The 23,752-nt window shown below is 46.5% G+C and overlaps 1 protein-coding gene across 3 annotated transcripts in view; it reads left to right on the forward strand.

Annotated features, from left to right (window-relative positions):
• Window positions 1-2,694: 2,694 nt before the first annotated feature.
• XPR1 (xenotropic and polytropic retrovirus receptor 1) overlaps window positions 2,695-23,752 on the forward strand; it is a 186,397-nt gene continuing 165,339 nt past the window's right edge. Inside the window, exon 1 of one of the 3 annotated variants that reach the window (XM_040984348.1) lies at window positions 2,695-2,964. In XM_040984348.1, the coding sequence (XP_040840282.1) occupies window positions 2,896-2,964 (69 nt within the window). In that variant the 5' untranslated portion in view covers window positions 2,695-2,895. Of the gene's footprint in view, window positions 2,965-10,186; window positions 11,523-23,752 lie in introns of those variants that run through there. The other 2 variants (XM_040984350.1, XM_040984349.1) reach the window with 2 other exon arrangements.

The following is a 23,752-nucleotide window of genomic DNA, read 5'->3' on the forward strand; positions in this document are numbered from 1 at the left end:
CCAACTTCCCTGTCTGTTGGATGTTTCCTTGTACGTATGGCAATTATGATAGGTGTCCCATTGTGGCCTGGATGTGGGTCTATGTTCATCTTCCTTCCTTCTGTTTTTCTTTCTTCCTTTCTTTCTTCTTTCCTTCCTTCCTTTCTTCCTTTCTTTCCTCTCTCCTTCCCTCCCTCCCTCCCTCGCTTCCTTTTTTTTTTTTTTAGGTTTTTATTTTATTGACTTAAAAAGCAGGATAATACAGTGCCTGACAGGTACCGACACCAAGAGATTTTCCATCCATTGCTTCCCTGCCCCAAGTGGCTGCACTGGCCAGGGACGGGCCAGGCTGACGCCAAGACTTCATCTGGGTCCCCTGCGTGGGTGTCAGGGCCGACGCCTTTGGGCCGTTTCCTGTTGCTGCTCTCAGGTGTGCTAGCAGGGAACTGAATCGAAAGTGGAACTGCCAGGACTTGAAGTCATGCTCTGATAAGCAGCAGTTTAACTCAGTGTGTCACAGCGCGGCCCCATCCATGTACTCATGCATATCTACACGTCTATACAGGTATTTTATCAGGCTGTGATTTTCTACAAGAAAAATGACATGATTTTGGAATTACCCTTTTCTAAAGAGGCATGACTAGAGTATTAGTACCCTTAAAAAGGGTTTTTTTTTTTTCCGATAGATCACTTTCTTATCCACAAAGAAAACCTAAAGCAGGGGGCCTTCAAATTCAGGGTAAAATGATTCAGATTGCCTTTCCTGTCACCCAATAGAATGCTCGGCACGGAGTGGACGTTCTGTCAGCAACATCTCTGAAACAACGCCAGGAAAGCGAATTTATCATTAAACCTACTTCTGTGGATAAGTGGAAGTTTTCATGTCTGTTTGGGCGATAGGATTAGCAATCACAGGTGAGGAAAAGTCAGGAAGTTTTGGTTTTAGAGGTGTTCCTGAAGATTTCCTTTCCTGGGTTGGAACGTGGTTTCAGGATCTCGGTCACAGTCAGGCGCTGCCTGCCGGGTCTCCAAGGGTCTGTGTCAGGAGCCTAACCCTGTGGACCAGGTCTGCCTCGCACCCCAGGCGCCTGGTTATTGCCGAGTCAGGTTCCGCCTTTCTGGGCACGCCACGTAGGCATTTCCCCTCTGCGGTCGTGCCTCCTTCCTGGTGGCACAGCTCTTCTCTGCCGCCTGCGACTTGCCCCGTGCCTCGCACTGTTTGCCTCCCGTGGAGGGAATCTTGATGATGGGCAGAGGGCGATGGGGCCGAGGCGGAAGGATTCCTCTTCCTTGTCCTTTCTGGATTTGATGACCCCTTTCACTACAGCTTGAGGCTTTGCAACAACAAAAGCCAGAAACACATAGAGCCTCCGCCCGCATCCTATCATGCCTCATGCCTGTTCTGACGTTTGCAGACCTTCTCTGGACATGAATCAAGGGGGAAAGACGGGAGGAAATTAAAAAAAAGCCAACAGCAGAGATTGGAATCACAGAAAAGTGTTCCCGGCAAAGTAATTGCGTTGTCAGTCTCTGCGTCTCCTGGACACTGCGAATTAAAGAACAAAGGGCATAGAAGGGCAGCGAGCGATCAATCAGTCCCAGTTATTATTATTATTGTTGTTGTTGTTGTTGTTATCATCCAGGCCTCACCCAACCAGGGCAGCAGCTAGGTTTTGAAACCCAATCACAGCCTCCCGATGAAGCCTTCTCACACTTAACGCAGTGCTGAGCTGTGTAAGGGATCTTCATGCTCGCCCGGGCCAGTTAAGCTCAGATGCTGGGCCTGGGCTCGATGCTGCACCTCCAGGAACTCCTCCTGCTCCCTCAACCCTCCCCTCTTGCCCCGAGACGCGCAGCCACGAGGCCAATCGCTCCTGGCTTGGGTCTGGGTGTTTGTACTGGTCTGTTTGCTCTGACAGCAAACTATTACACTGAAATTCAGAAGCAGCAGCTTGTTTTTGGCACCAGCATTTTAAAATCAAACAAACATTTATTAAGCACCTACTCTTAGAGCCTGCAAATATTGTTCCTTCAACTACGTTTGGTTGGGCTGGCAAGGTGGTCTGGTGGTTAAGACCGGGATCCTATTTGGATGCCCATACTCTCCCAGCTGCTCCACTTGCCATCCAGCTCCCTGCTTGTGGCCTGGGAAAGCAGTAGAGGACGGCCCAAAGCCTTGGGACCCTGCACCCGTGTGGGAGACCCAGAAGAAGCTCCTGGCTTTGGATAGGCTCGCTCCAGCCATTGCAGCCGTTTGGGGAACCAGAGGACGGAAGATTTTTTTTTTTTTAAATTTCTTCTTCTCTCTGTAAATCTGACTTTTCCATAAAAAGAAATAAATCTTTAATTGCATTTGGCGCAGTATTGATCTATTTCTGCTATTCAATTTGGATGAATGCTGATCCACCAAAAAGACCTTATGAAAAATAAATACAAAAACGGAATAATATTTGCAGAGTCCTTTGCAAATATCAACGTCTTGCGTGGGACCAATGTTGCTACAGTATTAATATTAATTGCAATAACAACACTGCTGCTTCGCAGGGGGGCGGCAGGCAGCAGCTGCAGGCCGGCACGAGCCAGACGGAAGCCGTCAGGGGAGGCGCCTTCCGCACGTCCGGCCCAGAAGGGGCGGGGTCACGCGGGAGCCCCTCAGGCCCCGCCCCCGCCGCCGGCGCGGCGTAGGCGGTTACCATGGCGATGACGTCCAGCGGGCGGGGCGGGGCGGGGCTATGGAGAGGAGGAGGAAGATGGCGGGAGGGCGGCTCTGAGAAGACCTCGGCGGCGGCGGAGGAGGAGAGAAGCGCAGCGCCGCGCCGGGGCCCATGTGGGGAGGAGTCGGAGTCGCTGTTGCCGCCGCCGCCGCCGCCGCCTGTAGCCGCCGGACCCGAGCGGGAGTGAGGGGGCCACGGCAGGATGAAGTTCGCCGAGCACCTCTCCGCGCACATCACTCCCGAGTGGAGGAAGCAGTACATCCAGTATGAGGTACCGGCGGCGGCGGCGGCTGCTGCGGCGGCCGGGGGTGTGGGAGGGCTCCGCGGGGCCGCCGTGGCCGCCGCTCGGCACCTCCGCCGGTCCTGCGGCCGGACTTTGCCCCGCGGCCGGCCACTGCGGCATCCCCGGCGCGGCCGGCCCCCTCCGGGCCCCGCCGGGCTCCCCTCCCCCGCCGCCGGGGTAACGGATATGCAGGCGGCGGGCGGGGAGGAAGGGCACAGCCCGGGCGAGCCGCAGGTGCCGGGCAGCCCGGGGTCGCGGCGGCTCCCCCCGGCCGCCTGGCTGCTGCTCCCCCCTGCACCCTGCGCTCCCCGGGAGAAGCCCACCCCCCGCCGCCCGGTGACTTCTTTCACCCCACAGAGCCCGTGTTGACAAAAGGCTTTGTAACCGAGTTGAAACTCGATTTCCATTCCCATGATCTATGCAGTGGGTATAGTTTTGCCGATGTGTTGTCATCGAGTATTCTGTTGTGCTGACACGGTGATTTGTGTTTTTTTTTTTTTTAGTTGATTGCATCAAGTATCCGGAGGAACCCTGTCTTTGCTTTTGGCTCCGATGTTATTGTGGGATGGAGGGAAGAGGATTATTGAAATGTCCAGGTTTTCTGCTAAGTTTTTGTTGGCTAGGGTGAACGGTACTCTATTGTAAAATCTACCCCTAACGCCGCTCTCACTCCCCCCACCCCCCACTTCTCTAATTGCTCCTGGAAGGTATTTAATAGATAGTGATAAGGAATGTTACAGCGCTACAGGGGAAAGTAACGATAATGAACCCATTTGTGTGGCCGCAAGGCGGGGTTCCGATCGCCTTCAGGCACTGCCTAGGTTATTCTCAGTGACTGGCAATTCAGCCAAGAAAAATGTGTGTGTGTGTGTGTGTAATCTCCAGGAATTCACGGCGATGTAGAGTGCGGGAACAAAGAGCATAAACTCAGTGTGAATGACACTATTGCAGTTCTCTGATTCTTAGGTAAGTTCAGTGATGCTTAGGTGGTAACCATTAGTTTATTAAAGCATGCAGCCACTACGGTATTGGAAAAGACGGGGAAAGGGCCCGCATAGGTGGGCAGGTTGAACAGAATCTTGAAGAAGGTCAAGTAAGTCCACTTGCAAGGTGCACTGTTTGGTTATTGCCAGCAGCAAAGGCCTCGCATGCTTAGTATTTTCTTGTCACTTAATTTGCTTAGCTTGTTTTGTGGCCACATTTTGTCAGAATGAAATAGGGGACGAAGGTCTGGGCCTGTGGAGTTGTAGATTTATTGTTTCTAATACCATTTGGTCAGTTTGAAAGCCTTGGCTGGAGTCCAGAGGCTGGATTTTGTTGAAAGGAGGGAACTGGTCGATCATTTGTCTCCCCGTGATTTTCAGCACCACTGCCAGTTCTTCACGGAAGCCCAGGCCTGGAGCGTGCTGGAGCACAACTTCCACTTGTTAGGGAGCGTGCGGTGCCGATGCGGGGCCTCGGCTCTGGCCCAAGGTGCGCCGCGGTGCGTTCTGAGTGTTTCAACACTTAACCGTTTCGGAGAATCGTGTCTGCTTACAGTGCCCGTGGCTGGAAGGGGCTGCGTGAGCGTCAGTTTGCAGTGCAGTTTCCTCTTGATTCGTAGGGTCAGAGCAGGCACAGTGGCTCTGGGGTTCCTTGTCCACACAGTCTGTAGGTATTCCACCCCTAACATGGGCACCCTAGGTAGGACAGACAGGAAATGCCTCAGCATATTAAACTCCTCTTTCTTGTGCCAGTTAATGATCTTACTTTAATTTTTTCGTATAGTTGATTCCATAGAGTCCCACTGTGTGACTTCCAGTCGTGGATAGATCCATTGATGGCAAGGCTTAATTAGATAAGAGATGCTTTTCTTTGTGAAGCAGAGCCATCAAAGGCGTTTCGGTAGGGTTGTAGTCTTTGTGCTATATGTGACATTGCTAAAGAGTTAGTGCCATTTCCTTAAGAGTAAATAAAGGGGTGTGGATAAGAGTTTTTAGAGTTCAAGAATTTTAGCTGTTTGAAAATTCTGGGGAAAACGGACAGTTAGTTAGCCTTTGCCGGAGACAAGGAACTTGTCACAAGGCAAGAAAATGTAGCTTCTTGGCGACGAAGAGGATGCGTGTGGAAGCACTGCTGGTGGAACAGATACTTGGATGGGTTTTGCAGGCACTGGTGGTGAAATTTCAGCGTGTTACCCTCCAGTTCTCATCTGCAGAGCTTTCTGGAGCTGTGAAACAATCCCAGCTGTTAGCTAATTGGTTTTTATGTCATTTTTGCTGTAGTAATGCCTATCCGAATTAAGTAGAGCATTATTTAGAAGCTGATAATTCCGATTCACATCTCTGATTACATATAATACTGAATTGTGTAGTATTTGTACATGGCACAGTCAGGAGTCCCTGTGCATGTCAGCCGGGAGCTGAGGAGACGAGGTTTTCGCCTTTCAGAATGAAGGACCAGGGCCTTTCGAGGTTTGTTCTAGTTCATGGTTTTTAACCTTTAGCACTGGCGTTTCTTGGACTGTTCAAGCTGTTACTGAGAGGAGCCCAGTGCATCCTGCAAACTGTTGGAGTTGATCATGTTAGCGTGTGGAGTTCACAGACTCAGTCTCCAGCAGTGACATCATGAAGCGCGAGAGCATAAAGGGACAGCAAAAGGAGAAATGGTAGGAAGAAACCAGGCTAGTCCGTGTGCAGTCACACGTGCACAGTCAACAAAGACCTGAGCAGAGATGAGGGCCTCTCTGTTCCCAGGAACCTGTTTGGTTATAAATCTTGGCCTGTGTTGTGGAAGGTCCTTTTCTGTAGTGGAGACCAACAGGTGTCTGATGGATGTCCTTTCCCCCCAGAGTTCTGGGGCTGCTCAGAGTCCTGGGTGCATGCCTCAGCACAGCTTCTTAAGGATGCTTGTAAAGGAATTTAGAATCAGTGTCTGTACATCTTGGAGCTCTAGACTTGATTCATCAAAACTTAGACCGGTTTCAGACTAGCATAATCATGTTAATATTTTACAAGGTGTTAACAGAAGCAGCGAAAGGTTATTTTTGCAGGCTGTTGACCGTTCATTCCCTCATGTCCTCGACTTGTTTGGTGTCTTAGGAACCGGGAATGATTTTTCAAAAGTGTATATTGTGGTTTTATGAGGTACTAAAATAATGACAGGATTTTTAAAGCTGAGAGGGATTGAAATGTTTTCTATCTCCTTTTTTCTTTTTTTTTTTTTTTTTTTGCCAATGCAGGGAAACTAGGGTCCTGAGAGGTAAAGCTACCTGTTTAGGAATATAGTCACATGCAGCTGGTCCCTTGGTCACTGGAATACAGACATTTACAGCTAGTCCCTTGGTCACTGGAATCTATGCTTATACAGTTGGTCTCCTGGTGTAAGCATTGGGAGTCAGGTCACACCAGCTGTGTGTGACCCTGATGGAATCACTTCCTCTTTCCAGCGTGTGAGGTTCTTCATCTGTAATGTTTAAGAACTTGAACGTGATGATTTATAAACTTACAGTACTATGTTATGTGAGGACCTAGCCAACTCAGTTTTTGGAGCATTTTAATGTTTGAATTATGTTTGATATATGAAGAGAACAGAACTTAGGGGAACTGTTTTAGAAAAGATCTTTTTATATTAACATCCTTTTCTAAACATTTTGGTCAGATTCTGGTCTGTGAATAGAAAGTTAACCCAGCAAAACTCCCGTTTAGATGAAATAAAAAGTGAAATCATGAGTTATTTTTTAGTTGCAGGATTTGAGAAAAGAGAGATTCTTCCTTAGCCACACTTCCTTTTTCTTCCCCAAGTGCAGGGAAGCATTGCTGTGCTGTTGCCATGCCTTTCTTCATGGACCTCTCCCGTGAGGACGGACTGCAGGCTCTGGTTTCCCAAATGTATCACCTTCATTAGTAGGGAACCTACCTTGCTGGAACTTGTTTGAAATTTCCAGTTTGGCCACCCGATGGGGCCAAACCACACTTTTTCTTTCAATTACTTGTGCAAATGAACGTTCTGTACAGTCTATTTAAGATATCCCTTATAAATGATTGTGTCAGTAAGATGTTTGACATTTGCCAATGTTTCTTATAAATGAATGAGCCCTTAACTGATCTTCATTATCTTTGTAAAGTGTTTGAGGGTGAATATCCTGTAAGCTTATACTATCCCTGAAGGTTGATTTTGGATCAGCTTTTGGGCGAAGTCCCAGATCATAAGAACCCAGGAATCTGATGTGACCTGGGTTGACCACAGCAGATCAGGCCTGCCTTCCCTTGTGCTTTTAATCCAGAAAGCACTTGAGGGGCTGACGGGAGTGTTCTCCCTGTGGGCTGCATGTTTGAGTAGTCTCCAAATCCAGTTGGAACAATAGAAGATCATATTAAAACTTAATTTTTTACCATGTCTAAGAAAATGAGGAAATAAAGTTTTACCACTATTTACTGAATAGATCGGTGAGGTGCTCTGACTGAGGAGGTCATGCCGTTCTGGGGAATAGATCGCTACTCTGGCTTGTTCGCACTCAGCAGAGAGTGCTAGTCTGGTTATGCTTCTGTAGTGCAGAGGATTTATAAGTATTATCTAGTTTTAATTAAACTAGCCTTATAAAATTTGTATACCTTGAACAACACTTGTACACACACAGTCTGTAGTAACTAACAATACCCACAATGCACAGGGAAGATAAAGGAAATGGCAGAGCTGCCAGTTCTGCTTCAAGCACCACCTTTTGGTCAACAAATTACAGGTTAAAACAGTAACACTTTAATAGCCCGGGCAACAAGTTTGCCAAATTCATAGTTACCAGATAGCTCTTTGAAATATAGTTCTACATCCACCGTCAATCACAATGAATTTTATCCTTGGTATGAATCTTATCGTTATAAGATCTGTTTTTCAGATCTCTCTCTCTCTCTCTTTTTTTTTTAAATTTATATATTTTAATTGGAGAGGCAAATTAAGAAACAGAAGGAGAGACAGAAAGATCTTCCATCTGTTGATTCACTCCCCATGTGCTACAACAGTCGGAGCTAAAATGATCTGAAGCCAGGAGCCAGGAGATTTTTCTGGGTCTCCCATGTGAGTGCAGGGTTCTCGACTGCTTTCCCAGGCCACAAGCAGGGAGCTGGATGGGAAGTGGAGCTGCCGGGACATGAAGTGGCACCCATATGGGATCCTGGCATTTGGAGTGAAGGATTAGCCAGTTGTGCTATCGTGCTGGGCCCTCATATCTTTAAAAAGCTGGTGGGAGGGGGATGACAAGTTCACCAGCTTTGTGTGCTTTATTTTCCTGTTTTTAAAAAGATTTATTTATTTTTATTACAAAGTCAGATATACAGAGAGGGGGAAAGACAGAGAGGAAGATCTTCCGTCCAATGATTCACTCCCCAAGTGAGCACAACGGCCAGTGCTGTACTTATCCAGAGCCAGGAGCCAGGAACTTCCTCCAGGAGCCAGGAGCCAGGAACCTCCTCTAGGTCTCCCACACAGGTGCAGGGTCTCAAAGCATTGGGCCGTCCTCGACTGCCTTCTCAGGCCACAAGCAGGGAGCTGGATGGGAGGGAAGTGGAGCTGCTGGGATTAGAACCAGCGCCCATATGGGATCCTGGCTTGTTCAAGGCGAGGACTTTAGCCACTAGGCCACGCTGCCGGGCCCCGATTTTTCTGGTTTTGCATTTCAAATAGCATCATTCTCCTAAAAGTGGTGTAGAAGGGGAAAATTGCTGATTTAGAACTTGGAACATTGGTATAAATTGAGCATGTGGGAGTTTGGTGTGGAGGGTAAATTATCAGTTGGGACACCCACATCCCATAGCATAGTACCTAGGGTTCAATCCTTGCTCTGCCTCCATTCCAGCTTCCTGCTACTGTGTCCTAGGAGGCAGCCAGTGATGGCTTGGAGTGTTTAAAACAGGTCGGTATCAGAGAGAGACTTGACATCACATATTATGTGGTTTTTTTTCTTTTTTTTTTTTTTTTTAAGATTTGCTTTATTTTTCTGCCAGGCACAGTAACCTAGTGGCTTAAAGTCCTCACCTTGCACATACCAGGATCCAGTGTGGGCGCCATTCTAATCCCGGCAGGCCTACTTCCCATGCAGCTCCCTGCTTGTGGCCTGGGAAGGCAGTTGAGGACGGCCCAAAGCCTTGGCACCCTGTACCTGCGTGGGAGACCTGGAGGAGGCTACTGGTGTCTGGCTTTGGACCGGAGCAGCTCCACCCGTTGTGGCCACTTGGGGAATTAATCAATGGATGGAAGATCTTCCTCTCTGTCCTCCTCTCTGTATATCTGAATTTCCAATACAAGAAAGACAATTACAGAGAGGAGGAGAGACGGAATCAGCTGTTGGAATCGCTAAATGGCTGTGACTGCTGGAGCTGAGTCAGTCTGAAGCTGTGAGCCAGGAGCCAGAAACCTCTTCCAGGTCTCCCCCACGAGTGCAGGGGCCCAGAGTTGGGCTGTCCTCTGCTCTCGGCTAGGTCATAAGCAGGGAGCTCAATGGGAGATGGAGCAGCCAGGACACAAACCCACAAATTGGGATGATGAACCTATAGGTGGAGGCTGCTTGCTATACCACTCCCTGCACTCCCCGTTTTATGTAGGTTTATTATTATTATTATTATTTAATGTAGCTTCATAAGAACTCCCTTGAAAAAATAAGAGTGAAAGAAGCAACTGCAGTAGGGTATTACGAGAATAGATTTAACCTCGTGTTTTCCCTGAAGGATTTTGGTCCCTCTGTACCTTACTTTGAGTTGCTTTCTTTGGACTTCTTTCAGGATATTTGAAGGTAGCCTGTCAAAAGACTTTCTAGTCCTGTCAAAGCCCAGAGCAAGATAAAGGAGTCCCTAGTTCTGTTCCAGGCTGATAGGACTGTGCAGACAAGTCGGCTTCCTTGGATTTCATGGGATTCTTAATTCCACAGTCCTTCATTTGAATTCAGTTACCAGAAATATGGTTAGCTTGCTTTTGGTAAAAGAATTAACATTCGTTGAACAGACAGGAACTAGGTGTCAGCTGCTCTCCGTGTGTTACCTCATTTAATCTTAACAACGATTTTGGAAGGAAAAAGCGTTTGTGGAAAATGTACCCTGTCGTTTAGTTCATTTCCTGTAAACTTTTACGTTGGTTAATATATTTTCATTTTATTTGAAAGGCAGACACACACGTGCATGCATGCGGGCGTGCACACACACACACACACACACGCGCGCGCGCGCGCGCGCGCGCGCACACACACACACACACACACACAGAGGGATGTTTCCATCTGCTTGTTCAATCCCCAAATGCTTGCAGTAGCCAGGTGAGGTGAGCCTGGAGCCCATGGGTCTCCCTGTGAGTGGCAAGGGGGCACCCGAATACCTGAACTTGCTGGTCCCTAGTGCCTGCTCCTAGCTGGAGGAACCAGGAAGGCTGGAGCGGAAGCGGAGCAGCCAGGACTAGAAGTGGCAGGGTTCTTTGATAATGGGATGCAGGGGCCTCTCCATGAGCTTTTCGAACTACCCACATTATGATTTACTGCCAGCATGGTCCTAATGAAGACACTTGGAGAGATTGATCAGTTTGGTGAAGGATGTCCATCTAGAAATAGAGACAACATTTGAAACCAAATTTATCAGAATGTGGAACTCTTGCTTCTGCACAGGAATTGTAAATGACCACAGTGTTGGTAGTTCGTGCTTTGGCACCGTGGCAAGCACGTTAAAATATTTCTCTTTATTGTAGCAAGCTATTTAGGAAGGTTGCTAGCTCTGTTTAAAGATGGGGGAGATTGAATCTTGGAGCCCACAACTGGTTATGTTAAAACTGCTGACTATGGAAATTTGTAAAAACCCATGCTCTGAATTCTCACATCATACTCCTCTATGAAAGATGACTAAATATAGCCATTTAGACATGCATACATTTGGTCTGACCTGTCTTGAGCTCCATGGCTGCGTCCTACCACATGGTGTAGTAATTGCTGATCTATTTTTAGTTTTGGGTCTCTGTCTGCATAGTTTTGAGGTAGAGTAGTGTGCTCTCTGATAATTTCTTTTCCTTCAAGGTTATCAGTACAAATATAACTGGGCTGGCAGCTGGTGAGTAAAGAACCTTATGAAGATAGGCCATAGACCAAGGCAAGGAGATACGGTTAAAGAGCACCATGAGGGTTAATCAGATGATGCTCTGCCACAGTTGTGGCATTTGGCTTCTAGGTCATATGTCACGGAATGTTAAGCCTGCAAAGAGCTTCGCAGATTATTTAGCCCAATTTCCTTTTGTGACTTTATGTGGGAATGTGGTTGAAGAGGTTAAGTGATCAAGATCACGTGACTTGGGTAGTGATTGGTTTGATTGCCCTTTATTTTGTATCATGAGCTGTTATGTTAATAACGCCTACGAAAGACACACCGTGAAGCCAGGTTGCTCTGCCAGTGTGAACCAGCCTGCCGGCTCAGTGGCTTCAGCTAAACCACTCAGCAGAGTCTGTGTCTCAGGCTCCTCAGGTGCAAGTGGGGCTGATAGTAGGACGGTATTGGAAGGAGAACTGTAAGGATTAAATGAGTGACCTGACCCCTTGAAGTACCGTAAGTACTGTGTCATTGGCTGAAATGATGTAACAAGGGAACAGTTGGTTAACTCTATCTTTGTGGGGACACTGAAAAACTCCCCCCTTGGGGTGTGCTTGGTTCTGCTCTCCATCCTCGTTGGTCTTTGTCACCTGTGGCATTTGTTTTAGGAAGTTACTCTTAAGCTTGAGAGGCTAGGAAGAAAACCAGGTGTGAACAATGGTTAGACCACGATTGCTAGTCCTTCCTGGTTGCGTGTGTCTTGCGTTCATTTCAACTGCAGATGGTGTCTGTGTTTCCCTTCTTTTTTTAAATTGAGTTGAAATTTTCATGTGTTTTCTTTCTTGAGAATTATGTATTTATTTAAGAAAAAGGGGGAGAGCGCGGTGGGGGGGGGAGAGAGAAGAGGGAGGTGAGAATGAGAGAAGGGCATGTGCGTGAGTGAGGCCTGCTTCCATGCACTGATGCAGCCCCCAATGCCTGCAGTGCTTCTTGACTGGGAACTGGATCCGTCTCCCCGGAGCCAGCCCCTGTTGCCCTGAGCCCTCCCCGTTACTCCCCAGGATTCACATCAGCCGGCAGCCAGAGTCTAGAGCACAGCCAGTCAGCAAACTCTCTCAGATATGGGATGTGGGCTGCTTAATTGGAATTCTCAAATGTGTTTTCATTAGTGTGAGTGGCCAAAGTGATTTTTTAGTGAGTGTCTAATTTAGTTTTTCTCAGTTTTCTAGTGAAAATTTAATTTTCAATCCTGGAATGACTTTCAGAGTTAAGTCGTTTGTTCTACAGATGGACAAATGGAGAGCAGCGGCCGCGATATGAATGTGGTCAGTCTTACAGCTAGCTGATGGCGGAGTCCAGGGTAGGAGTGCTGCCCTGCTGTGCGTTGGGGTACCCTGCTGAAGCTTACTCGCTGGTGTGTAAGCATTCTCTGGCACAGAGGGTTAAGCTGCCACGTGTGAGCTGGCATCCCAAATCAGAGTGCTGTGTGCGTCTCGGCCTCTCTGCTTCTGATTCCCTTCCCTGCACTTGGGAAGGCAGCAGAAGATGGCCCAGGCACTTGGGCCTCTTTTATTTGGGAGACTTGGATGGAGTTCCTGGATTCTGGCTTTGACCTCTAAATCTTAAGACAAACAAACAAACATAAAAACATTGCTTTTAAATTTTATGATTTTTTGAAGTACTTACTTGAAAAACAAAGTGACAAGGAGAGCCAGGAAGAAGGCCCTTCCATCAACTACTTCATTCTGCAGATGGCTACAAGTCAGGTTTTGTTCAGACTGAAGCCAAGAGCCGGTTCTAATCCCGGCAGCCCTGCTTCCCTTCCAGCTCCCTGCCTGTGGCCTGGGAAAGCAGTCGAGGACGGCCCAAAGCTGTGGGAACCTGCACCCGCGTGGGAGACCCAGAAGAGGCTCCTGGCTTCGGATTGGCATAGTATCGGCCATTGCGCTCACTTGGGGAGTGCATCATCGGACGGAAGATCTTCCTCTCTGTCTCTCCTCTCTGTATATCCGCCTTTCCAATAAAAAATAATAAAAATAAATCTAAAAAAAAAAAAAACTGAAGCCAAGAGCCAGGAGCTTCATCTGGGTCTCCGCAGAGGGCCAGAAGCTGGATTGGAAGCTGAACATCTGGCTCATGCCAGCACGCTGTGGTGAAACGGTGGCTCTGCAGCTGGGCTCAGTCTGTGGCTTCTCAGCAGTCAGGCCCAAGAAATACTGTAAATGTAAATGTTGCTAATAATTGCTCAGATACGCTGCAGTAGTAATCGGAAGTCAGTCTGTTACATCACATGGATCACTTAATATGGTTCTCATGTATTCTAGGTAAAGACTGGTTTAGAATGGGGTTTTAGCCTAAGAGTTAAGATGCGTAGGTGTTACATTGGGGTACATGGGTTCAGTTTCCAGTCCTGGCTTCGAACTCTAACTTTCCACCAAAATGTACCCTGGGAGACCCTAACGCTGACCCAAGCTGCCATCCGTGTGCAAGACCTGGCTTGAGTTTCTGACAGTGAGATTTAGCTTTTAACTTTGTTATTCCAGTTTCTATACACATTTGTTTTCAGTATAGTTTTTGGGAACTTGCGAAATTTCCATACTGCAGTTATGCTGCGGGAAGAATAGATTTGAGAGAATTTGGGTAGTTAGAGTTGTCAAGGCTTTTGCTGCGAGGACTAATACAAATGTGGTAGTAGAATTTGAATGGAAGTTGCATTTAAGGTCAGCCTGTTGCCAGGGAACACCATTGGCTGCCCAGCAGCCTCATAGAATGTCTTTACCTTGATGGATAAACTGTGGTCCAGGTTCTGCCGAGAATTTTCAGTCAGGTCTTTTCACCTGATGTTGGATTGATGGGGCTTGGTCAGTAACACATAATTGATTGATATAAAGAAGTTCCGATGGGAGAGATGCCTGAACACCTAGGCATTAAATTAGAAATTTACAATGGGAAGTGTACCTAGTGTCTGCATTCTAAAATAAGGTTTTTTTGTTGTTGTTGCATAACTAAGCCCTGAGGGAGGATAAAACACCACTAGAAAATGACTAATTAAACATGTATTAGAAAGGGAGAGTCAGCAGGCAGTGTCTTCGGGTGCTTGGCTGGGCCGAGTCCGTGGGTGGAGGGGTCTTCTGTGAGTGCTGCCTCGTTGTCATTGTGAGACTTCCTTCCCTGTGCTCTTGGTGCCGACCATCTCCACCCCCTTTGATTACCACCACCACCATTTTTCCCCCCAAAGGATTTATTTATTTTTATGAAAAACAGAGTTGTAAAGAGAGTGGGGAGAAATAGAGAGGTCTCATTTCTGGTAACTTCTCAAATGACTGGAGCCGGGCTGGTCTGAAGCCAGCAGCCAGCAGCCAGTAGCCAGCAGCCAGCAGCCAGCAGCCAGCAGCCAGCAGCCAGCGTTGGCTTCTGGGTCTGCCGTGTAGGTACGGGACCTGAAGCACTTGGGCCGTCCTCTGCAGCTTTCTCAGACATTAGCAGAGGGATGAATGGAAAGTGGAGCGGCTGGAACTCCAAACCAGGAGCCATATGGGATGCTGCTGCCATAGGCCATGGCTTTACCTGCTACACTGCAGAACCATCTGCTGTTTACCTTTTAAAAGGTATTCTTGAAGCTAATGTAAATAGTAGCCATAGTGGTTAATGACTACTTAACTTTCCATGTGTCTTCTAGTCTACTGTATGTCAATTTTATTTTAGTTGGATTCCTGCAGGCTAGTTTGAATCCGGTTTTATTACTGACTAGATGTAAAGTTCCCCTGAACCTTCAGTTCTATCCATAAAGCGGTGGAATGATTTACTAAATAATGATGATGTTGAGGGAATATTTATACAAAACAACTGGCGTGTGAGTTGTTGGCGCGGACAGTAGATTATTATTATTACACAATATGTAATTATTATATGTCACATTATCATTAAATCAGGCCAGGTGTCTGGCTGGTGCAGGTTTGGTCACTGGCAATTCTTCCTAGTTGTGTTTGGAGGAGAGCAACATTGGTGGTTGGAATCTGGGTGGGAGCACTGGCTGACACAGCTGTCTGTGGGACACGCAGGGCTCGGTACCCGTGTTTGCCAGGATGTGCCACTAGTCAGATGTGGCTGTGAAGTACTGGAAATGTGGTTAATGAGGCTGAGGGATCAAATGGTTAGTTCTAGTCAATTGAATTTTAGTTAAAGTTCTAATTTTGTGACAACCTGTGGATCCTGTGAAACTTACTGTTACGCCAAGCAGTATAGATGGCCCCCACTGAGTTTCTTTTCGCTGCTGTATGCATGTATGTTGTATGTGTAAGCACGTGTGCATGATTGTTTTGGACCTCTCCTGGAATCTGTTGCAGCAGAGGCCAACATTCTGGGCCCGTCTGCTGTTCGCTGGCAGTGCTTGCTTAGCTTCCTGTGGTCAGGGTCTCTTCGGCGGGGTAGAGTTCATTGTTCACTATGTCAGCGTGACTCGGGCCTCTTGTAAAAATACAGATGTCCACTAAATATTGGCTTAAAGCAGAATCTATGGCATTTGAATCCTGCAGTCTGATTATTTGAAATTGTGTTCTGTAAACTGTTGAGATGGTTCTGATTCCTAGGACGATCATTTTTGGTCATGTAATTTATGGCAGTGAGATTGATAGTTTAACTCCTTCTTATGCCAGGTTTTATGTATGTGTTTTCGCAGGTAGCATCTTGGTATTTTGTTTGTTTTTCCTTTTTCGAGAATTCTATTTATGTTGCTCATCCACTGGATTTCTGAAAATTGCATTGTATTTCTCACAGTTTCTTAGTTGTCATTGCAGTGATGTTTTGGGAGGTTAAAAAAAAACATGGATTGTCGATCTCTTATAGTTTATTAGAGTATTTAATCCCCGTTTGATTAATTAGGTACCTCTTGATCCCTTTGTTAGTACTGCCGTTTGAATGACAACCTAAAAATATTTGAGAATTGTTGATATTTTCCAGAATTTATGTGACCCATGTTTTAGTTCAGCTTTCAATAGTGATTCATTGTGAATGAATATCAGATACCCCCAAACAGTCTGAGTTAGCAATATTTAGTAGAAATGAATGGCAATATTTAGTAGAAATGAGAAGTGGAAGTGTTTCTTAAAATTTTTAAAGGTTTATTTTATTTTTATTTGAAAGGCAGAATTACACAGAGAGAAGGAAAGAGAAAAAGACAAATCTTCTGTGGATCCTGTGAAACTTACTGTTACGCCAAGCTGGTTTATTCCCCAAATGGCAACAATGGCTGAAGCTAAACCAATCTGAAGCCAGGAGCCAGGAGCTCTTCTTCCAGGTCTACCCTGTGAGTGCTGGGGCCAAAGGGCATGAGCCGTCTTCTGCTTTCCTAGGACATAAGCAGTGAGCTGGATCAGACTGGGGTGTGAGGGGGGCGGGCGTGGTAGCCTGCTGGCTAAGGCTCTCACCTTGCATCTGCTGGGATCCCATATGGGCACCAATTCATGTCCCAGCTGCCCCAATTCCCATCCAGTTCCCTGCTTGTGGCTTGGGAAAGCAGTTGAGGTTGGCCCAAAGCCTTGGGATTCTGCACACACATGGGAGACCCAGAAGTACCTCCTGGCTCCTGGCTTTGGATCGGCTCAGCTCTGGCTGTTGCAACTACTTGGGGAGTGAATCAGAAGATGGAAGACATTCCTCTCTGTCTGTCCTCCTCTCTGTATATCTGACTTTTCAATAAAAAATAAATCTTAAAAAAGTGGGGCAGCCAGGCTAGAACTGGCACTCAAGTGGGATGCTAGTGTCCCAGGCTGAGGCTTAGTCTACTCTTCCAAGGTGCCGACCCCTAAGTTTTTAATTTTTTAAAAATTTTATTTTTGGTGATATTTACATAGTTGAGAAGGATGCATACCCCTTGTAGACTACAGATTAGGGTGGGAAGAGGGTGAGAAATTGGGCAAAGTGGATGAGACCATTGTTTCCAATTTCAGTTTTCTTCTTCCTGTATCTGGGAAAAGGAGGAAGAGAAGGGGAGAAGCTGCACCCAGCATCCCAACCACTTCAGTACCCGGGGATGTGGGACAGCCATCGACGTCATCCCAGGATCCCTGATGTGGAGCATGCTCTGAGGGTTCTGCTCAAGTGGTTCCAACAGTTCTGAAATGCTGTCAGTTTCACCGATCCATGGATGAGCAAATCCTTCCAGGATCCGTTGGTTGACATGGTCTAACTCAGAGTCTTCATTGGCCCTGATACTTGTTGTTAATGCTTGGCTGGAAGATTTGTCCAGTTTTTTCTGCCCTCCATCCTCTGCTATGCTACTAGATGTCCTCTGCTGGCCCTAATTACATTGTGTGATGCAATTAATTACTGACTTCCATAGGTGCGAAGAGCTACAGTGTAAGTGTTCTGCTTCCGTGTGTTCCACCTGCAAGCATTTTTAATGCTAGGGTGAATCACACAGATGTCATAGTGTAACTGGTTATGTTTTTAATTCTTAATGGTATGTGAAATAATGGTGTCTCTTAAAGTGCTGTGTTAATTTTGATGAGGCATAATAGTTTGCTAATACACAAATTTTCACATTTTGAAATTTAATAATATATTTCTAGGCAGTATTGTTTAGCCTGCACATAATTCCTAGTTCATTAGGTTTTTGGGATATTTAAATTAGGATTATATAGGGCCTGAAGCCTTGTATGTAGACATAAAGGAACTAGCCTGGCAGAACATTTCCCCACTTTTTATTTCCTTTCTGATAAACTTGTGAGTTTTGACAAAGAGCAGGAGTGGAACTTTTCGTTATGTTATTACGTGTTATGTTTGAGCAAATCCAGCAAGCTTAACCAACCTGAGCAGACCTCATTTTTGTTAAGAAAAGTTGGAAGGCAAGGACATGGAGAACTTTCTTGGGGCCTAGTAAGTGAAGGAAGCTGAAGTTTGTGTAGAAATTAATATCTGGGAGAAACATTGAGGAAATCTGAACTATTGACAATTGGGGAAATGAGAAAGGACTTTGGATATTTCATGAAGTTGGAAGTGCTATGAAATAATCCATTAAAAAATAATAACAGCTGATTTTGGGCATTTTGGTTTTGTGATACCAAGTTTGTGCTGTTTCTAAGCGTGTTTTGAATTTGCACTTGTTAGATGCTAGGGCTCGTAAACTTGAAGTGGCGGTTGTCTGCTCTCAGAGCATTTACAGCTGTCGCCGGAGTGTCGGAGTGAGCCGTGTAGGTTTGATTAGTGGGAGAGAGCATTTTGGCAGATTTATCTTACCACGAGAGGAGGCTGCTTGGACAAGCAATATCCTGAGTTAGCGGTTTGTCAGGTTTGCTGTTCAGGAGACTAGACTGACTTTTCAAGGACATTTTGTGTAAGGTCAGTCCCAGCGTTGGTGGCTCTGATATATGGAATTGTAATCTTATTGCTAAATAAATTGCATAATTGAAATTATTGCAGTTTTCCTTTCTGTAGTTTAAAAAGTCCTTATAGGCACAAAATGTTGCTTATGATCTGATAACATGCAAATTCTGTGACGTAAAGATACTTTTCCAATCTAGCTTGATGTATATTATCTTGTTGCGGTGTGGTACCTTATCTCTCAGTGCCTGAAACAAATAAACATTTATTATCTCACGCTGCATCTGTGTAGCAGGAGTTTGGGAACAGCCTAACTGGGTGGTTCTGGGTCAGGCTGTGGGTGACACTACTCTCAAGATGCTCTCTGTCATCTCAGCAGTTTGGGACTTGAAGTTCCACTTCTTGAACGGTTCTTTCAAATGGGTCCCAAATTTGTGCTACCCTTTTTCAAGAGGTAGTCTTTCTTCATTAATTTGTCCTGTTTAGCTAGTGAACTTCTTTTGTTCTACACACACACACACACACACACACACGTATTTTGCCCCTACCTAGCTCTGAATGAGAGCTGCAGGAGAGCAAAGATGAAAACCACGCTCTTGTTAGGACGCAGCCCCATCTCCGAAACCATTTCCTTGGAAGTCAGAGGAAAGCAAGGGTCCTTAGCTCTAATCGCCTCTTCTTGGTCATCATCTTTGGTAGCTAAGCAACTTTTGATTGTTTGAAAATATTTCTTCCTTCTTGAAATGTTTCCTTTTCCTCCCAAGGGCCCTCTCCTCAGCCTTATAAATCATAGTAAAAGGCGCAGAATAGAAAATACATCAGCTTAACTGCTTATATTCGTTTTATTTGAAAGGCAGGGAGAAGAGAGAGAAAGTGAGAGAATGAGAATATCCCATCTACTGGCTCACTCCCTCACGCTCACAGCAGCCAGGGCTATGCCAGAATGAAGCGGGGGGCCGGAAGCTCTGCTGGGCCTCCATGTAGATGGTAGGGGGCCAGAAGCTCCGCTGGGCCTCCACGTAGATCGTAGGACCCCGAGTTCTGCAGCTGTTCCTTGTGGCCCTCGCAGGAAGCTGGCCTGGAAGTGGAGACATGCCCGAGCCCCAGGTGTGTGTGACGTGGCTGTGGATGCTGCCAGCAGTGTCTCCAACTGCTGCGAGCAACGCCGCTGCAGCGGAGTGATGCTCCGGGGGCAATTATACACGTTTCCTGTGTGATGCAACTGCGATCACAGTTCATCTTTGTAATTCTTTGTAATCTTACAAAGCCGAAATTCTCTGCCTGTTCAACAACTCCCAGTTTCTTCAGTTCTTGAAAGCCACTGTTTCACTTTCTGTTTTTATGATTTTGACTGCAGTAAGGACTTCAGAGAGTAGAATCATATAGACTTTGCCTTTTTTGGTGACTCTTTATTTCACTTGGCAGAATAACTTCGAAGTTCATTTCTGTTGTAGCGTAATGCAGAACTTCCTCTTTTAGGTTGCATGGTATTCTGCTCTACGGCTGTTCCACAGTGGTATCCTTTCATGTCTTAGTAGATGCTTCGTTGCATCCTTGTTTTAACTGTGTGAATAATGCTGTGATAAATGTGAGTGTGCGTGTATTTATTTTAGTCTGCAAAACAAGGTTGTAGCTGGGTAAGATGTTCCAGTGATCATTTCCCCCAAAGAGACACCAGTTTGGGTAGCTATTCATGTGCCAAGTCCTCCTAGCAAGAGACAGTTCCTGCATCCTGCACAGGGGAGTGAGGGGAAGTTATGTCCAGCCTTGAACTGGAAACCTAGTACTAGGCCTGCCGTGGTGAAATCCAGCGCCAGGCTGTCCCCATGGCCCCTGTCCTCAGACTGGAACTTGGAGATTGAGCCTCTTGCCCTCAGCCAGGGGACCTTGAGATTGGCCCTGCCTTTCCTCCCTGGCCTCTGGCAGATGGTGAAGATGAAGATTCTGCTTGATAAGGAGTAAGGACGTGAGCACAGGGATCTGTCTTGGGCTCTGTACTGTGCCTCTTGGAGCAAGTGATGTCCCAGAAAATGTCTGTAGCTCCCTGTCCCAAGTCCATTGCCACAGAAGGGGCTCTGCATGAGGTAAGAATACAAGCCCCAGCGGACTGGACTTGTGTTTCTGCCCTTACATCACTGCCAGCTTTGGCCAGGCCTGGTGTACAGCTTAGAGTACTACATGGACCTGGAGTATTGGTGAGAGCTTGGTGTCTCTCAGTCTAGGAGGCAAAGCCACTGAGTCTTCCCGCTTCTCTTCCATCCTGGGCAGAGAGCACAGAGTAAGATCCTGGCCACAGAGTAGGGCAGGAAGGCAGGCACAGAACATTGCATTGAAACACAATAGTGGAGTGAGACCCAGCACCTAAGAGAGCCCAAAGACATTTCCCCCCAGGCTAGTACCAGTAGACAGTACTTGTAGACTTATACAAGATATCTGTCCTTAAGGAATTAGACTCATGTTTTGGACTGTATCACTCCACTGCAGGTAGGCCTGGCCCTTACCTCAAAGACTGTGTAGGTTCTTGGGCCTGTGAGTTGGAGGAGCGACCCGGTTCCTGTTGGTCTCAGCAGTATCCTACTCCCATCCCTGGGTGGATAGTGGTAACAAGACACCAGTGGCAGGGGTGAATGTTCCTTCTTTGTTCCCTCCCTCCTTTCCTTCTTTCTTTCCTTCCTCCCTCTCAAGATTTATTGGAAAGGCAGATTTACAGAGAGAAGGAGACACAGAAAGATCTTTTATCTGCTGGTTCACTCTCTAAATGTTTGCAGTGGCCAGAGCTGAGTGGATCTGAAACCAGCAGCCAGGAGCTTCTTCCAGGTCTTCAACGTGGGTGCAGAGTTCTGAGGCTTTGGCCCATCCTCTGCTGCTATCCCAGGCCACAAGCAGATGAGAAATGGAGTATGAATGGGCACCCATACAGGATTCCAGCGGGTGCAAGGGGAAGATTTAGCTGCAGAGCCATTGCGCTGGACCCAGGGATGAGGGTTTGACCTGTGTGGGACTTTTTCATCTCCCATTGAAGTGCCTCGGTTTGAGTCCCAGTTCTGTCTCTGACTCCATTATCCTGCTAATATGTATTTTTTACAGATTAGTTGATGGATGTCTCACATAGCTGGCTCACTATCACCTGTGCTAGGAACCGGACTTGAGTTTGTGGCTGTTTGGTCTGACCCAGCCTGGGATGTGACAATCATTTGTGAAGTGTACCAGTGGATGGGAAATGTGCTGCCTTTCTTTTTACCTCTCAAGTGAATAAAAGTTGGGAAAAAACAACCAAACAACACAAAAACTAAAGCCAGAATTCCTACTATCTTCTGTGGAATAGGGCAGAGAAATGAATGTGTCTTCGAAGTTGGAAGCAGGTTGGTGAGACCTAACACTCGGTGGATCCTAGCAGTCCCTGTCCCGAGGATGGAGCCACAGAAAATCTGTGGTCCCTTCTTAGTGCCTGGTGGGGATCTGTAGCCTCGTGTGGTCCGACTGACCATCCTGGCAGTGTCACATGTGGCTGTGACCTCAGCATGCAGGTTTACCTCAGCCGCAGGTAGCCCTCAACAGTGTGGTCTGCAGTGCTGTCCTTGTGATGTGTTGCTGCCCCTGGGTTGTAAGCTTAAGGTGTGATCTAGCAATTTGGTGTTTGTGGTCTCAGTGCTGCCCACACTGTTCCTCTGTCAAATTCAGCCAGCTCCACTGGAGAGAATAATTGTGCACTTGGAGGCAGAGAAAGGAGGTTGGCATACGATACTGTGTAGGAACCTCGGGATGAAGCCTCCATCCTGAAGCTCAGCACTGAGCAGGACCTCATGATGCTGATCACAGGAGGGTGTCTGGGTCTGTCCCAGCCTCAGGCAGGGCATGCTCAGGGGTGCATCACTCTTCTGTACACCCCCAGTTAATTCAGAAAACAGAGCAGTTGTGGATTTAGCACAAATCTCGGTTTGGGTGTGTCTTGAGTGCTGAAACACTGACAAAACACCAATAGCAGACTTATGTCAAGCTCGGACTTAGGACATTGTCTAGTGCTGAAATAGAAATGTCCACAGTTCAGAGCGAATAAACAGACTACTTAGGATTTCTAGAATGGTAGTCATGTAGCCAGGTAGTGAAAACTAGTTTAAACATCTAATCCTTTAATGCATAGTAATGTCATGTATCAATAAGTGTCAAGAAGTTTCAGGGAGGGGCACCATTGTGGCACCGTGGATTAACTTATCACTTACGATGTTGGCATCCGATTGTTGGGTGCTAGAACCTCCACTTGTGATCCAGCTTCCTGCTGGTGCACGTAAGAAGGCAGCAGAGCATAACTCAAGTGCTGGGCCCTTGATACCCATGTGGGAAGCTGGGATGGATTTCCTTTGTTCTGTCTTCAGCTGGACCCAGCCCTGACAGTTGTGGCTGACTGGGGAGTCAACTGGTGGTTGCTGGAAGATTTCTCTATCAGTCTTCCAAATGAATGAATGAATGAATGAATGAAACTTTAAAGAAAGTTGTGACAGGGAAATGTGACTTGATTTCACAAACAGAATTAAGGTTCCAAGATCTGACCATTTAAGAGCTGATATGGAAACTCTTAAGTGGAGAATTCAAAATAGCTCTATCAGGGAAACTCAGTGAACTTTAAAAACAAAAACAAAACCCCACAGACATGATTCAGTGTTTGCATCATTTAAGCTTAATGGGAATAATTTTGAAAAGTTAAGGAGAAATCCCCGAGCTGAGAGATCCACTAAATGAATTAAAAGCATGAAAGCAGGCATCAGCAACAAAATAAACAGGAGAATTTGTCTGGGTATTTGAAAATACACAGTCAGAGGGGCATAAAGAAGAATGAGGAGGAACGAAGCTTACCATACCGTGGGGCAACATTAAAAGAGCAAGTATTTGAGTATTGGGGTTTTAGAGCAGCTTGAGGGTTCCACAGGGCTGGAAGGTTTATACCAAGAGATAACAATAGAAGATTTACCCAACCTAGAGGAAGTGGTGACTCTGTAGATAAAGAGAGTGGAAAGGTTACCAGTCTGGTTCAACTCAACCTGGTCTCCCCAAGACACGTCATAGCTAAGTTCTCCAGGGCATTGAGAGAATTGGACGTAAGCATATTCTTCTGTACCTAGCGGCAGATTTCTTAGTAGAAACATTTATGCCAAGAGAGAAAGAGAAAACCTTCCAACTAGAAATATTGTGCCCAGCAAAGCTATCCTGTAGATTTAAAGACGTATAAAGACATTTCCAGACAGACATAAGCTAAGAGAGTTTATCCTCATCAGGCCTCTCCTATAAAGATTGCTAAGGGAATTTCTTCAGATTAAAAGAGACACTTCTGGGCCCGGTGGTGTGGCCTAGCTGCTAACGTCCTTGCCTTGAATGTGTTGGGATCCCATATGGGCGCCAGTTTTAATCCCAGCAGCTCCACTTCCCATCCA

The sequence above is a fragment of the Ochotona curzoniae genome, unplaced genomic scaffold (assembly GCF_017591425.1).
Source record: "Ochotona curzoniae isolate NIBS_2020 unplaced genomic scaffold, NIBS_Ocur_1.0 contig_4105, whole genome shotgun sequence".
NCBI classification, from domain to species: Eukaryota; Metazoa; Chordata; class Mammalia; order Lagomorpha; family Ochotonidae; genus Ochotona; species Ochotona curzoniae.